Source organism: Amblyraja radiata, chromosome 1 (genome assembly GCF_010909765.2).
Source record: "Amblyraja radiata isolate CabotCenter1 chromosome 1, sAmbRad1.1.pri, whole genome shotgun sequence".
Classification (NCBI taxonomy): domain Eukaryota; kingdom Metazoa; phylum Chordata; class Chondrichthyes; order Rajiformes; family Rajidae; genus Amblyraja; species Amblyraja radiata.
Genome location: NC_045956.1, coordinates 30719546 through 30737365, shown reverse-complemented (window position 1 = coordinate 30737365; position 17820 = coordinate 30719546). Strand labels below are relative to the sequence as shown.

Sequence of the window (17820 nt, the reverse complement as noted above, 5' to 3'; positions counted from 1 at the left end):
CACTACCCCGTTCCTACCTTCTCCCCATATCCCCCGACTCCATTATCTTTAAGAGCCCTTTCTAGCTCTCTCTTGAAAGTATCCTCCAGAGAACCGGCCTCCCTACCTCTCTGAGGTAGAGAATTCCACAGTTATGGCACTCATTTTCCTCTTGAGACAACCAAGTATTTTTTTCCCCTAAGATCTGAAGTTTAACATATTTGGATTGGGCACTCTACCATATTAATGCAACAGCAGGTGAATACTGACAAGTGATGTGAAATGTTATTAACTCGGCCAGGATTCTGATACATTTGCAAATAATGTTTCAGTTGCCAGCAGCCAGCAAGGATCGTTTATTACCAACTGGTCAGCAACCTGGTTGGTTGTTGATAATGGTTATTGAGACAGGCTGCTGATCAACTAGTAATAAACAATTCCTGTGGTTTGTGATAAGAGGAATGTCACGGAAACCCAACAGTCAACATGCCATTAAATCGACCATTAATTCACTCACATGGACTATGATCCTCTTAAAGCCAATTCAGAATTCAGACAATAATGCCACTGATGTACTCATTATAGTGAATTAGGTAAATAAAAAGTGGGATGTTAATACTCAAAGTTTGTTCCATGTCTGTGCAATGCTTTTGTGTGACACGCATTTCAGACCAGCTTCCAAAGGCAAAAGACTGCACCAAAAGTGGTGTATCCAACCCAAATTTATGTAAGCTGACTGCAATGCAATTTAATAATTGTTGCTAATAGTGAATAAGTGCACAAATCAAAGGCTGAGCATCTAGAGCAAAATCTGTTCCTGTATTCAAGGGTTGGAATGTCCTTCAGGCATGGTATGCTGGCACTCCACACGACTTAAGCAGTTCTTGCATAAAAATAAATACATAATATTTCCAAGGACAAAGTCTGCAGTAGACCAAGAATACCAACAGCTGCCGGTTACTTTCCAAGTCACAAACATCACCAAAGCTAGTGGAGTACCAGACAGTGAGGAAAGCTGCCCAAGTACATTGTGGCATATAGATCAGCTTCAAGAATTGACAGACAAATGGCAGATGCAGTTGAAACTGAACAAATGGGAGGTGTTGCATTTGTGAGGTTGAATGAAATGGTAAAGTATACAGATTGTGGCATAACCCTTAACAAAACTGATATGCAGAGGAAATCGGGGTCCCTGAAAGAGGCACGCAAGTAGATAGAATGGGAAAGGGAGCATATGGTATGCTTGCCTTCATTGATCGGGTTATTAAGTATAAGAGTATGATGCAACTCGAAAAGACTTTGGTTAGGCCGTATTTGGAGTATTATGTGCAGTTCTGATCGCTCCATTACTGGACGGATGCAGATACTTTGGATAGGGTGCAGAAGAGGTCTACCAAAATGCTGCCTGGATTAGAAGTTATCAGCTACAAGGAGGGTTGGGCAAATATGGATTGTTTTGTCTGGAATGGTGGAGGATAACGGGAGACATGATAGAAGTATATGAAAGTATAAGAGGCATAGATAGGATAGATACTCGGAACATTTTTCCTTGAGTGGAAATATCAAAGATTAAAGGATATAGCTTTAAGGTGAGGGGGGGGGGCAAGTTTAAAGGAGATATGTGGGTCAAGTTTTTGTTTTACACACAGGTGGTGGGTGCCTGGAATTTGCAATCAGGAGTGGTGGCGGAGACAGATACGATAATGGCGTTTAAGAGTTTTTTAGATTGGCAAATGGACATGGAGGGAAATGGATCTCGTGCAGGCAGACGAGATTACTTTGTCTTGGCATCATGTTCGGCACAGACATAGTGGGCTGAAGGGTTTGTTCCATATTTTGTACTATGTTCTAATGGTAGGGTGGCAATGAGGGATGAAATGAATTTTGTCTTAACATTTTGCAAGCAATCACTATTGTACTTGGTCAACAAATGACAATACGTGCAAAGAATGATCAGCCATGATCATATTGAATGGCGGTGCAGGCTCGAAGGGCCGAATGGCCTACTCCTGCACCTATTTTCTATGTTTCTATGATTCTATGAATGCCAAACAATGTGAGAAGTGGAATTTTCACAATCATTTCACGCTAGAAAACTTAACAGTCTAATTTTTCATCCTAAGGAAGTAAAATGAAAAAGGAATCATTAAAAATATTTCAAAGTTGCCAAGACACTATTTTCAAGTCATGGCTTAAGATCTCAAAGGAAAGAATAAAAATATCTTGAGGTGGACAGAACATCAATATGCTGATTTTACCCCAAAAAACATTAGATTACAACCATCCCCAAGTTCAGATTGCTACTAACCTGAAAGATCCATGTTACCATCTTAAAATAAAATGTTCTCAGTATTTGTTGAACTTGACTCAATAGTTTAGTCATGAACCACAATACAAATGGAAATATAAAAGTCTTAGTAGACTTGCCTTATTGCAGCGGTGTCTAGAATCAAAAGCATAATTCTGATGCAATCTCTTTGGACTTGCACACAGAACTGTCAACCACTATTCCCTAGCAATGAGCTCCCAGAGGAGCTGTACCTGTTCATTTCTCTGCTTCAATGCATTTCAGTTATTCCCAAAGCAAACAGATTCATTCCCTCAAATTTCTGAGCAAGAGATCTCTTTTGGAAAGAGAATTCTGACAATTATCAGCCAGTCGCCAACAACTCACAACTTAAAAAGAGCATTTGTACAATCTCTCTCGTTCACACTGCTTAGGGCCCAGGAAGAATGTATATTACCCATGACAATATGAACTACAAATCTCAACACACAAAAAATAAGTTAGACCTTACAATTCACAGGTAAAAGTCTGGTGATTTACTGAAATGCACAATAGACGTTGTAACATTGATGTTACAGATAAACATGAACCAAGTACAAAAGAAATGGCAAACAAAATACCTTTTCTACTTTTATTTCAATTTAAAAAAAATAGTTCGGCTCTGGAACCAGGTTTTTTTAGTAGTCACAGTACAGAGATTATGCATACAGCCTAATTCAGAGGAACTTGATGGAATTTAATAGAAAAATAACACAACCCAAGAGCTTATTCAGCAAAGTACACCCATGAAACGCTTATGTGTTTCAGCTTGCTGATACCTTTTTGAAGTTTACAAGCAAATATATCTGTTCAGACCCTGACGTGTTACAAGTGGTGATGTTTGGAACTACAGAACTATAACAGAACTCAAAACTCTCTGCAGGTGGGTTCCTCAAGATCCCATAGTGCCCCCCAATCTCCTTTCTTTCCCCACAGAGCAGACCTACCTCTCTTCATCGTTCACACCTGCTTCCTGGCTTCCAACTAAAACATGAATTAATAAGCCATCACTTGGGTGTGTTGGAAAATTATTCTGTCACTCCTCCCACAAATCTTTCCCTGACGTGTTAAAAAAAACCTACCGGCTGATCTAGTGCAAGGTATTTCACTGAGAGGAAAACAGCATATGCACATTCTTTATGGAATTCTATATAAAGAATGGATCGACTGGGCTTATATTTACTGGAATTTAGAAGGATGAGAAGGAATCTTATACAAACATAAAATTCATAAGGGATTGGACAGGCTAGATGCAGGAAAAATGTCCCCCATGTTGGGGGAGTCCAGAACCAGGGGTCACAGTGTAAATTCTTAAGGGGTAGGCCATTTAGGACAGAGATGAGGAAACACTTTTTCACCCAGAGAGTTATGAATCTGTGGAATTCTCTGTTACAGAGGCAGTGGAAGCCAATTCACTGGAGGTTTTCAAGAGAGAGTTAGATATAGCTCTTAGGGCTAAAGGAATTAAGGGATATGGGGAGAAAGCAGGAACGGGGCACTGATTTTGGAAGATCAGCCATGATCATATTGAATCAAATATACCGGCTCGAAGGGCCAAATGGCCTACTCCTGCACCTGTTTTCTGTTTCTATGTTTATGAATCCATCAATGCAAAAGGGAGGAAGGATGCATGTTTTGGACTATATATTTAATGTTGTCATTCCCCCACTAATTGGTCTTGATTTGATGAACATCACTCTGTTTCTACTCTTGAAACCGGATGTTCTACTCGCATTAAAAACAGAATTACTGAACAAGAGATACTGGAGAGAATGGAAAATATAACAAAGTAAAAAAACCTATAACGGAACAGGCATGAAAATGTTTCACTTAAATAGTTTAAATTAAGAACCCAAATTCATATTTACTCATATCCAGGTCAGTTTGCTTCCGCATCACTCTTAATCTATTGACCATCTTAAATACATTAATCCTGGAATATTAGTCAAATTAATTAAGAGTTGTTAGAAAAGCATAATTGTTGCAGCTGTAGTTTATTTGCAGGTGAAGGTGGTATGAATGCAAAGCTAAGTGAGATAAATAGAATTTGCAATGTAGTAATATTTACCTTGCTGCGCCTCTGAAGCAGATGCTGGTGAGGCAGAAGCTGAAGTGGATTGATCAGCTGAAGATGGTGGCCATCGTGCAGGTTTCCCTGCAGCAACTGGAGGTTTTGCTACATTTGGTCTGCCGGGTGAATAACTTTGGTTGATATGATGTGGCATTGAGAGGGGAGAGCCTAGGTGCAAAACAGAGTTCAATTGAAAGTGACGAGCACAACGACAGTGTACTTTGCAGTTAGTAATGAAGCAGCAGGATTCGTCATTCATCTTGAAGAAAGCTGCCCACACAGATCAAATAATCTCAAGAGACCTTTGCTGACATAGGTTTCTGGCACTTATCACATCAAAGAACTATGTGAAGTGCAGCAGGTGTAATTTCATCAGGCACACTGAATGGCTAATCACCGTGAATTAAATTAAATTAAATTTCTTTATTTATATAGCACATTTTTAGTCAACTTGCATTGACCCCAAAGTGCTTCACATAATTACATTCACACACACAGGCAAATGTGGGTGAAGTGTCTTGCCCAAGGACACACACAGGCAAAGGTGGGTGAAGTGTCTTGCCCAAGGACACAACGACAGTATGCACTCCAAGCGGGATTCGAACCAGCTACCTTCCGGTTGCCAGCCGAACACTTAGCCCATTGTGCCATCTGTCGTCCACTTGACGTGAAGAATTCCTTGACAGCACACAACAAAGTACAAATATCGCTGAACGCTGAAATAACGCTGAACACCTTCGCTCAGTCTGCCTGGACCTACCTGATCTCCCAGTTGCCAAACACTTTAATTCCCCTTCCCATAACCACACTGAACTTTCTGTCCTAGACCTCCTACATTTGTCAGAGTGAGGCTAATCGCAAATTAGAGGAACAGCATCTCATATTTCGTTTGCAACCCAGTGGTATGAATATTCATTTCTTTATCTCCACCCCTCCCCCACCCAAGTCGCACCGGGTTCCCGTTCTCACCTAGCAAGCAGCCTGTTTAATTTATCAAGTAACTCTTTTGTATATCTTTCATTCATTTGTTCTATGTCTCTCTACATCACTGTCTATATCTCTCGTTTTCCTTTCTCCTGACTAGTCTGAAGAAGGGTCTCGATCCAAAACGTCACCCATTCCTTCTCTCCAAAGATGCTGCCTGTCCCGCTGAGTTACTCCACCGTTTTGCGTCTATCTCAAAGTCATAGGAACATAGAAAATAGGTGCATGACGAGGCCATTCGGCCCTTCGAGCCAGCACCGCCATTCATTGTGATCATGGCTGATTGTCCCCTATCAAGTCCCCTACCGAGCCCAAATATAATTCTTAAGCCTGACATTTTAAACATTTTGCTGAGTGAAATACAGGTGAAAAAATGCACAAAAATAAGGTGGATGCTGAAATAACAACCAAGTTTAAAATCCACATAATTAATCTTAATTATAATTAATAATCTAAGAGAATTAAACTCCACACCCGTCAAATTAGGTTATACACAGATAGATTATTTAGCAGTAGCTAAAGCTTTACACCATGTTGAATAAAAAGTCGCTCATTACCTTGTGCAACAAAATAGTGCGTCCTTTTAAAAAGAACACATTTTGTTATCACATAAAATCCATTGACTTCCAAAATCTAGGCTGGGGAAGGCTGCAGCAGCAGACCCTGCATTTCAGAGAGCAGCAGGAAATCGAGGTCAGCACCATCTGTAATTTGTAGTTACATGTGCTTCAGGGGTTTCTGACAGATTTTAATGACTACTGATGGCCATATTTGTCACTGAAAATCCCACACCATTAACTACAACCTAAAATTCAACCACAATGCTGAAAGAAATTCACGAAACAAAGATTTGATTTCTCATATGGCGAGCCTATCAGTGTCCTACTGTACAACTTAAGACCTAGACTTCGTTTCAGTTTTAACAAGCTTTTTCATTTTAAGTTTTAATGATGGACATAAAACAAAGATAAATTAGGAGGAAGTGGTGAAAATTGCTAATATGGTCAGCACATGAGAACTCTTGAATTAGTTCGTACAGTGGGACAGCCCCAAATGGTAAAATCTATACCGAAATCACATTTAATTTTCTCACATTGCTGAGTGCAATCACTTTACTACAAAGTACTTGACATGAGAAGATGACAAACAAGCAAAAGATTCAAATTGTCTGTAAATTAATTACAATTAAACACCAGGATCAAAGTGCTCTGCTCCCTTCCTAGATAATTCATAATGCAAAAAGTCCATTAGAAACCATGTATTCTGAAAGAAAAGGTGAAAAGAAAATTTCAAAGCCAATTATGGAAGCAAGAAGACAGTAAACCCTCGCAATAACATACCTCTATGTAATGGATTTTGGTTATAGTGGACCGAGGCTCCTGTCATACTGTGCTAACTACCCCCTCCCCGCCACTTCCGGCAGTTACCCAATGAATGGAGCCACGTAGCGTGCTTCTGGTTACGGGAGCGGAGAGAGCGATAGCATGAAGGTGGCGTGAGTACCGGGCCCGTCCCTGGTGCACCGTGTGTGGGGCCAGGGGCTCTGCAGCTCCCCGACCTGTGAAATCCCACTGGTATAGCACCGCACACGCCACGTTTCTTCCTTTCCGGCCCTGGGTTACACTTTAGCCACCCCCCCTTCACTCAGTTATAGTGGGCAATCGGCAATAACGGACACCCTCCTCTTCCCCCCCACCCCCCGGTCTGTTATTGCGGGGGTTTACAAGCAAATTCAAAAGACACGACCACTGAGAACGAGGAACATTAATTTTCACAATTATTTTTATTTGCCAGGAATTTGCTCATTTTTACACATTTGCAAACACACACTCCTTGGTAATATTTAAAAGAGTTCAATGACTCTTGTGTGAAAGAAAATTCTGATGTTCACAGAAACTAAAATAAAAATAGGAAAGTTGGAAATATTCAGCAAGTGGGCAGCATCTTGCAAAAAGAAACAGTAAGTGGTTCACATCAAAGACCTTTCATCGGAACTGGCAAAGTAAGAAAATTCGGATGGTAATACATGCCTCATCACATAATGCTACAGGAATCCTGCTGACCTTGTTTCCATTTGCACTGTCATTCCCAGTAATGTACCCCATGTGCTAAGCAAGTTACTGATGAATAGAATAGGTTAATCATCCCCATTGATATCCTTTAGTACTTCAGAGCTCAGCTCAAATAGATGTATTTTTTAAAGTGTGGGGAGTTTTTTAAATGCAGCAGGGTCTTTCGAACTCATGAGTACTGTGTTCAGTTTGGCCACCGTGCTGTAGGAAAGATGGCATGAAGCTGGAAAGCGTGTGGAGAAGTTTTACAAGAATGTTGCCAGGACTCGCGAAGCTGAGATACAAGTAGTTGTGCAGGTTAGTACTTAATTCCTTGAAATGCAGGAGGCCGACTAGTGATGTTACTGGCGATGAGAGGTATATAAAATCATCAGAGAAATAGATTTGGTTTTAGTCATGCAGCACGGGGGTAACTGGCCTCTTGATAGCCAAGATTCCTCATTTATGCTAGTCCCATCTGTTCGCATTTGGCCCATATCCCTCAGTCTAAATCTTTCCCATCTACATATCTGTCCAAATGGGCCATTATGCGCTCCACCTTTCCATGTCATCGGTGCTGTAGATCAGTGCATGCTCCTTTAACATAGTGACCTCACCACTACTAACCACTCCCCATTGTCTCTTGTATAATTGTAGCTTCTCCACCTCCAGCTCGCTCTCTAGCTCCAGTGATGACCACGGACAGCTGGTGCATAGTGTGTGTAGTGCTTATAATAAAGTTATCTAGTAAAAGACTTTGTGTGACAATCAAGTCATTTTACAGGTGCCAGCTCTGATTTGTTCTGAACCTTTTCACACCTCTCGTTTCCCTCTCCCCTGATTCTCAGTCTGAGGAAAGGTTTCGACCCGAAATGCCGCCTGTTCCTTTTCTGCAGAGATGCTGTCTGGCTCGCTGAGTTACTGCAGCATTTTGTGTCTATCTGCAAATGTCTTTTAAACTAGACTAAGTGGGACCCGTTGGTCCCACAGCATCACACGGGAGGGCTGGTCCCCCAACGCAATATTCTACCTCTCCTCCAATTCCAATATTGGTGGCCAGTGGGGGGGGGGGGGGCTTCCTGGAGTGTTAGTATGGGTGTAATGGGCTGAAGGGACTGGTTTCCAGAGGGCTAGTATGGACATTGTGGGCCCAATGGATTCTTGGGCTGGCGGCTCAGTCACTCAAGCCTGTTGTGCTGGCAGCTCACTCACTCACGGCTGGTGGGCTGGCAGTTGATTCACGGCTATTCCTTGAAATTCCATTTCAAGCAGGGTGCAATTTCATACCATTTCAAGCAGGGTGCAAGGCCATAAAAACAGCGAGTCGTGACCTCTCCCTCCTCCATCTTGCAGAGACTGAGCCACGCCCACACTTCTGGGCTTTATAGTCCCTCCTCCCTACTACCAGAAGTGGCGTGGCCTTCATGGCGTGATTGACAGGAAAGGGAATCTCAACATTTTTAAACACTAATAACTCTTTTATTTTTCATTGATGGGAAAAATCCGGGGCACCTGATGAGTGGAGGGGGACTGAGTAAAATGGCCAAACATCACAGCCATACGTGGTAGCGTTTTTTCTAAAATCAATATAAAGCGCAAGCAGGAAGTGGTCAAGATTAGACTTTTAATTAGATGGAAGGCAAGGCAACTTTAATTAGGTAAGGCAACTTTAATTAGGCAAGGCAACTTTAATTAGGCAACACAGCTTTCGCATTTCCAAACCAAAGGCAACACCGCTTTAGCATTTCCAAACCAAAGGCAACACAGCTTTAGCATTTCCAAACCAAAGGCAACACAGCTTTAGCATTTCCAAACCAAAGGCAACACAGCTTTCGCATTTCCAAACCAAACGCAACACAGCTTTAGCATTTCTAAACTATATTTTCAAACCACATTAAGGGCACTGACAGGTCAGTAAAACCACTCACAATTTAGTAGACATGTATTCAGTATTATTCACAGCTCAGACTGACAGATGTGACCCTCTCCCTTCACCATCTTGCAGAGAATGACTGAGGCACTCAACATTTCCGGGTTTTATAGTCCTTCTGGAAGGGGCATGGCTTTCAGAGAGAGAATCTCAACATTTTTAAAACACTAATAACTCTTTTATTTTCCATCGATGGGAACAATCCTCTTGTCCTGCGCAGCGGAGGGGGACTCTGAGTAAGATGGCCAAAAATCATAGCCATAAGTGGCAGCGTTTTTTCTAAAATCAATATACAGAACAACAGGAAGTGGTGAAGATCAGACTTTTAGTAATATAGATGTCCTGATAGTATCTGCCTCAACTAATTCCTCTGGCAGCTCGTTCCACATACCTACCACTGAAAAAGTTGTCCCTCAGGTTTCCATTAAATCTTCTTCCTCCCACCTTCAACCCACCTCCTCTAGTTCATGATTCCCCCACTCTGGGTAAAATACTGAATGCAGAGTCTTTTTCCCAGGGTTGGGGAATTAGACAATAGACAATAGGTGCAGGAGTAGGCCATTCGGCCCTTCGAGCCAGCACCGCCATTCAATGTGATCATGGCTGATCATCCACAATCAGTACCCCGTTCCTGCCTTCTCCCTATATCCCCTGACTTCGCTATCTTTAAGAACCCTAACTAGCTCTCTCTTGAAAGTATCCAGAGTACCGGCCTCCACTGCCCTATGAGGCAGATAATTCCACAAACTCACAACTGTCTGTGTGAAAAAGTGTTTCATCATCTCCGTTCTAAATGGCTTACCTCTTATTCTTAAACTGTGGCCCCTGGTTCTGGACTCCCCCAACATCGCAAATATGTTTCCTGCCACTAATAACCCTTAATAATCTTATATGTTTCAATAAAATTCCCTCTCATCCTCTAAATTCCAGAGTATACAAGCCCAGCCGCTCCATTCTCTCAGCATGACAGTCCCGCCATCCCGGGAATTAACCTTGTAAACCTACGCTGCACTCCCTCAATAGCAAGAATGTTTTTCCTCAAATTAGGGACCAAATCTGCACACAATACTCCAGGTGTGGTCTCACTAGGGCTCTGTACAACTGCAGAAGGACCTCTTTGTTCCTATACTCGAGGAGTATAGGAAGGCCAACATGCCATTTGCTTTCTTCACTGTCTGCTGTACCTGCATGCTTACTTTCATTGACTGATGAACAAGGACCCCCCAGATCCTGTTGTACTTCCCCTTTTCCCAACTTGACACCATCTGAAGATGGGTTTCGGCCCGAAACGTTGCCTATTTCCTTCGCTCCATAGATACTGCTGCACCCGCTGAGTTTCTCCAGCTTTTTTGTGTACCTACCATTTAGATAATAATCTGCCTTCCTGTTTTTGCTATCAAAGTGGATAACCTCACATTTATCCACATTAAACTGCATCTGCCATGCATCTGCCCACTCACTCACCCAACCTGTCCAAGTCATCCTGCATTCTCATAGCATCCTCCTCACAGTTCACACTGTCACAGTTCAATTATGAACTGGGGGCCATTATGAACTGGAGGGCATAAATTTAAAATGAGAGGGGAAAGTTTTAATAGGAACTTGAGGTGCAAACCTTTCATATCGAGGGTGGAGAAATGTGGAATAAACAGTAAGAGGAAGTATTTGAGGCAAACACAATAACAACATTTGAAAGACATTGGGGTGCTTTGATAGGGAAGGTTTATTGGGATATGGGCAAATGTGACTTGTTTAGATGGGGCATCGTGGTCACCATGGACGTTGGCCCAAAGGGCCTGTTTCCGTGCTATATTCCATGACTAACAAATTGTGCAATAACAAATTAGTGCACCGCTGAGTAGGGGGAATACCAGCATATATTAAAAAATGAACACAATTGCTCGGGAAGCTCAGTAATTTGATAGCTGGCTCGTAGATTAGCTGAGAGTGTGAGGCGGAGGGCCCGGAGGCTGAACTAGGATGTACAACCAAGGGCAAGGTCCAGACTGCAGGTTGGGCATTGAGTCAGCGTCTGGGATTCAGAGCGCAGACTGAATGTGTAGCAGGGATCATGCTCTGAAATGTGGGCTTAATGTATGGCCAGGTACAAGGTGAGGGGTCAGAAACATAGGTTGGTTTATGGAAGCAACCAGCATCTGAAGGGAGACACAAAATACTGGAGTAATTCAGCAGGTGAGGCAGCATCTCTGGCGAGAAGGAATGGGTGACATTTCGGGTCGAGACCCTTCTTCAGGCAATGTCAGGGGAGTGGGCGGTACAGAGATAAAATGTTGGAGACAGTAAGACTGGTAGGAGAACTTGGAAGGGGGAGGGATGGAGAGAGAGGGGAAGCAAGGGCTACACTTGAAGTTAGAGGAGCCAATGTTGATACCGCTGGGGTGTAAGCTGCCTAAGCGAAATATGAGGTGCTGGGCCTCACTCTGACAATGGAGGAGGCCTCGGACAGAAAGATCGGTGTGGGAGGGAGAGTTAAAGTGTTAAGCAACCGGGAGATCGGGCAGATTTACGTGGACTGAGCGGAGGAATTCAGCAAAACGACCGCCAAAACTGAGCTTGGTCTCGTCGATATACAGGAGTCCACACCTGGAAAAGTTATTTAAAATTATATCAACAACTATAATCAATTTGATTGTTTTGGCACATTCATCACATTAGCTCCAGAAAGAAGATACTTTAAAAAAAAAGTTTCTTCAGTTTTTCATATCTTGTTCTCAGAACTTTGCTCCTGTACTGTCAAATGAAAAATAGAACATTATGTCAGGTTCCTTGGCAATGAATCCTCTGGCTTTTTAATAATGTGATGGCTTCCTAGACATCTAGCAGAGAATAGAAAAATACATTCAAAACAAAAACAGAAGTACACATCTCATTACTTCTGAACAATAACTGAAAATAGCCTACCTGTACATGTTTGGCTACTTGCAGTGGATGAAAAGACAACAGGGTTGATAGAAGGACCGGTAGGTAATGTCATTGATGCTCCAGGTAAATGATGCCATGACGTGCCAGTATTTCCAGTGTGGCAAGGTTGGAAAGATGCCTGGGTATATTGTTGCCCAGTTTTTGGCAAAGGCTTGGCTTGACAGGACAAGGCATTATACGATGGCTGACTGGTGGCAAGATGAAGAGTCCGTGAGGCTAAAGGAACATTATACTGTGGGTTGAAAACGGTAGATGTCGCTTGGTGAGAGAAACCAGGATAAGTACGGTTAACAGGAAAAGAATGATGAGGGGAAACCTGAGGAGTGCCTTGAGAAGGTGCAATGTAAGGAACTTGACTGGGGTAGTGTCCACCACTTGTAATGTAACTTGCTGGCAGCGGAGTGCTTACAAATGCCTGCTCGGACTGTCGTCTGGCAGTCATCATGTTAGGACCATGTGGTCCAATCATTGAAGAATCCCCAGTGGAATACATCTGGCCTGATCCTTGAGTATCACCCAATGCTGAAGGATAAACAGGTCTGATGATGTTGTGGACAGGGTTTTGGTAACTGTTCTGGTATTTGATGAAATCATACTGTCCAGCAGTTGATCCAAGCGGTGCTTTACTGGGCACTTGCTGATGAGATTCTGGAGCAGAACTGCTCTTCTGCAGAGATGCTCCATGTCCAGAAGACAGAGGCTGCTGCATAGACAATAAATTATGCGTGGGGCCTGAAAGAGAAAAAAAAAGTAACATAGCAAACTTACTGAATATTTGCAATGTTAGAAACCCAAAGGCACGACGTAGGTTTGCAAACTGTTTCAATAGTGTTTTTGTTGTTCTGCCATCGTACAGGCAATGACAACCTTTGTAACTTTTATTTGCCTGCATACTCCAATTACCATTCTCATTCTTTAACACCGGATCACTTTGTTTGAACATTAGTTTGTTGGTGGTAGGTTTTGAGCCACTTGACAGCCACATTCCCCTTAGTTAGCAAATTGTGGGTTTGAAAACCTGCTCCATATAATCTAGGTTGATGCTTCAGCATAATATTCAAATCTGTTTCTATTAGTGGTGCAATGTTTCAGATGACACACGATCTGAAATAATGGTATGCTCCTGCAAATTATCTTTAAAAAAATCTCATGATAGTTTAGCTTTTAGTTTAGAGATACAGCGCAGAAACAGGCCCTTCGGCCCAATGGGTCCGCGCCAACCAGCGATCCCCGCACATTCACACTATCCTACACATGCTAGGGACAATTTTTAAGTTTACCAAGCCAATTACCCTACAAACCTGTACGCCTTTGGAGTGTGGGAAGAAACCTACGCGGGTCACGGGGAGAATGTACAAACTCCACACAGACAGCACTCCTAGTTAGGATCAAACCCAGGTCTCCGGCGCTGCATTCGCTGTATGGCAGCAACTGCTGCGCCACCTTGACTGCCCTTGGTACCATTGGAAGTGAAGCTTGAGATTATTTCCCAGTGTCTTTGCCAATCCTTGCCCTTCAATTCTCACCCAAGATTAATAGCTTTTACTTCACGGTAGACTGTGACATCGCTGTGCAAACTGGCAGGACGTTCCTGTATTCCAATATCGGCTGAATTTCTCTATTTATAGGCTATAAAGTGCTTTAAGGCGATCCGTTGTGAAAAAATGACATATATTTATATTTCAGCATTGTGGTTAGGCACTGCAAGAATGCAAGATAATTTATTTTCTAATTAATTTTAAATGCAACAACAGCACAAAAAGAGTCAGATAGGAAAAAGGGTTGTTATCATAAATATAATAGCACTGTAACAACAGAAATTAATTTATTCTCAACATCAAAACATGTGGAATGATAATTAGTTTAAGAAGGAACTGCAGATGCTGGAAAATCGAAGGTAGACAAAAATGCTGGAGAAACTCAGCGGGTTAGGCAGCATCTACGGAGCGAAGGAAATAGGCAACGTTTCGGGTCTGAAGAAGGGTTTCGACCTGAAACGTCGCCTATTTCCTTCGCTCCATAGATGCTGCCTCATCCGCTGAGTTCCTCCAGCATTTTTGTCTACCTGGAACGATAATTACATGGCAAGTCAGGCATTTGTACTCTTGAGAAAAGTTAGATTCTTGTTTTCAGTTTGTCACAACTGCCAATTCGAGAAAGGGGATTTACTTGTCTTTTTTTCATAAAAGATTCTAATTGGACCAGGCTGTAGCTCTTCCAATTTTTTCATGTTTCATATTTTCAAAACAAAGGATTTTCTTCATGAAGAATTCCGGTCAACTGTTACGCTAGATTCAATCTTCCAATAATAATAAAGAATTATCATAGTCTAATTGGATTATTGTGTGAAAACAGTGGCTGCTGAGCCTCTGCCACAATCCACTGTGGCTTCCGTCTCGTAAAGAGCATTCCATCATCTGCAAGAGGCACTGTCAAAACACACAAACGAGGTGTGCGTGCTAAAACAAGTACATAAACAATTGATGGTAGATCCAAGGAAGTGCAGATACTGGTTCACTAAAAAAGACACAAAGTGTTGGAGTTACTCAGCATCTGTGGATAACATGGATAAGTGACGTTTCGGGTTGGGACCCGTCTTCAGACATAAACTATTTTTGCATGCACAGTGCCTTTTAACTGTGCAGCCCGTATTAGCTGTTGAGAGCTTTACCTGGGAAAATGATCAACTTCCCAGCCCAAGAGGATTCCTGCAAGCAGTCTTTGACACTGATATTTGGAAAAATACAGTGACAGTAGCTCTATTGACCCAAGACATTTCCAACATAACAACTAAAAATAAAACTGAAACACTAATTATCTTTATCCAGTTGGCCTTCATTGCCTGTGGCCCTTCACTGGTCCCACGTATAGGCAGCTCAAGTAAGCCTTCAGTACTTTCAGCCCAATTGTACCTGCAGTACTAATAATAATAATAATAATAATAATAATACATTTTATTGTCATTGCACATAAGCGCAACGAGATTTGGTAGGCAGCTTCCATCCGATGTCATAACATAAATAACTAATAAAATTTAAATTTAGATACCCCGAGAGCATGGATTGTAAAAAGAACAGTAAAATAGTCAAGGAAATAGGTAACGTTTCGGGCCGAAACCCTAGAAGGGTTTCGGCCTGAAACGTTACCTATTTCCTTCGCTCCATAGATGCTGCTGCACCCGCTGAGTTTCTCCAGCATTTTTGGGTACCTTCGATTTTCCAGCATCTGCAGTTCCTTCTTGAACAGTAAAATAGTCAAAACAGTTCAAACATTCTAAAGTGCAGATGGGTCTGTGCGACGTGACCATCCGAGGGAGACAGTCCAGGGGGGTAGTGGGGGACTACATTGGGGGAACAGTATGAGAACTAGAGATCTCAATACCAACTGCTCCGAGCCATCTGAAGACGCAAGACAACCCTCAATAGAATAATATATGGGAGGGCATTCCAAAAATTCCAAAAACATGGCAATATTTTTTGGTCCATAGGCCAATCTGTCATCAAAAAGTGAACACGAATCTTTCAGCAAGATATGTTAAATACAGCAGAATGGAAGAACAGTCGTATCATGTCTTTCTCCAAGGGCAATGGAAGCAGATATTGGCTTAAGAACCTCCAACGCGACGCTTTCTCCTGCTTCAATTCTGCTCTCCACAGTTGAAGGTAAGCTTGTACCACACCGTATTTACACGCAGAGCAATTTCATTCATGAATGTTCAAGCATTTACACAACCCCATTTTAATATCTCATTCAACTGCCCTGCGTGGATAACATCTCAAGGTTGCTTTTGGTTGTTGACCATGACATTGTTTAGATCAGGGGCCTCCAAACTTTTCAGTATGAGGGCCACATTATATATTTGGCACATTTTTGCAGGCCGCAAGGATAAATTAAAGAAATTTCAGTTTTATAAATGTAATGTTTCTCTCTCTCTCTCTCTCTCTCTCTGTCTGTCTCTCTCTGACTCTCCCTCTCTGTCTTTATCTGTCTCCCTCTCTCTCTCCCTCTCTCTCTCTCTGTCTCTCTCTCTCTCTCTGCCTGTCTCTTTCTCTCTCTTGCTTTCTCTCTGTCTCTCTCTGTCTTACTCTCTCTGTCTTTCTCTCTCTCTCTCCGTCACCTCTGTCGCTCTCTCTGTCTTGCTCTCTCTGTCTGTCTGGTTGCAGCCGGGGGCGGGGAGAGGCCACGCTGGATAGGTCCGGGAGCGGTGAGACACCGCGCCATGTACCCTCGGCCTCTCCCGGCTCCAGGACTCTCGCCCACTCCCCCTCCCCCCACCCCGACACAGGACGGCGATGGCCTGGCCCGAGGGTGGGTGGGGGGTGGGGGGCAGAAAAGGAAACTTACCCATGGAGCTGTCAGGTTCCTGAGGGGGGAAAAAAGATTTTGGCGCCAGTCAAGTAAAGACAGGAAGGGCGGGTCTAGTGGGGGCACAGTTTTATCTCGCTAGTAGAACCCGCTACCACAGAACCCGCTAAATAGCCCGCCGCACGGAACGTATTAAGAGCTTACTGCGGGCCGGATGTGGCCCGCGGGACATAGTTTGGAGATCCCTGGTTTAGATGATCTGTCTAGACACTGGATTATGAGAAAAGATCCAGAAACTGAATAACAAATTTATACTGCAAATGTGTGGATGGAGAGTCTGCAAATGAGGCAGCTTTAAGAGTTAAATGAGGCAAAGTTTTACTGTTGCTCCAAATCTCCTCCTATTGTCCATGCATAGGATCCTCCATTGAGCATGAATTTGGTGATATTTACTCCTAGGAGTTTGAAGCTTTTAACCATCTCAACTTCGGCACCGTCAATGTAAACTTGGGAGTGTGTACCACTTCCCTTCCTGAAGTCGATCACTATCTCCTTTGCCTTGCTGACTGACATTGAGAGGAAGGTTGTTGTCTTGACATCAGGTTACGAGGTTCCCAATCTCCTTCCTGTGCTCCCTCAACATTATTTTATTTTAATTAGATTTGTACATGGCCGTAGAAAGCATTTTATCGATATGCATCACAGCACGGTTTGAAAACAGTCCCATCCAAGACTGGAAAAAATTGTAGAGAATTGTGGAAGCAGACCATCACACAAAACAACCTCCCTTCCATTGACACCTCATGCTGCCTTGGCAGAGCCACCAGGACAATCAAGGATGAGTCGCACCCTGGCCACCCTCTTCTCCCCTCTCCCATCAGGAAAAATGTATAGAAGTGTGAAAACGCACACCTTCAGATAGTTTCTTCCCAGCTGTAATCAGGCAACTGAACCATCCTCTCACCTGCTAGAGTGCAGTATGACCTCCCATCTACCTCATCGGAGACATTTGATCCTACCACAACTAGAGAGCAGACCTGAACTACGATCTACCTCATTGGAGACCTTTGGACTATCTTTGATCGGACTTTGCTTGCATAAACATTACAAACGTCACTCTTGCACTAAACATTACGAACGTTGTTCCCTTTATCATGTATCTATGTACACTGTGGATGGCTTGATTGTAATCATGTATTATCTTTCCGCTGACTGTTTAGCACGCAACAAA

The 17820-nt window shown here is 42.7% G+C and overlaps 1 protein-coding gene across 3 annotated transcripts in view; it reads right to left on the bottom strand.

The window, feature by feature from the left end:
- Window positions 1-17820, bottom strand: part of LOC116972084 (protein transport protein Sec24B-like) — a 130234-nt gene that overhangs the window by 89535 nt on the left and 22879 nt on the right. For all 3 annotated transcript variants that reach the window (XM_033019410.1, XM_033019429.1, XM_033019419.1), the window contains exons 3-4: window positions 12264-13016; window positions 4374-4544 (exon numbers count right to left, since the gene is read on the bottom strand). In XM_033019410.1, coding sequence (XP_032875301.1) covers window positions 4374-4544; window positions 12264-12993 — 901 coding nt within the window. In that variant the 5' untranslated portion in view covers window positions 12994-13016. The remainder of the gene's footprint in view (window positions 1-4373; window positions 4545-12263; window positions 13017-17820) is intronic.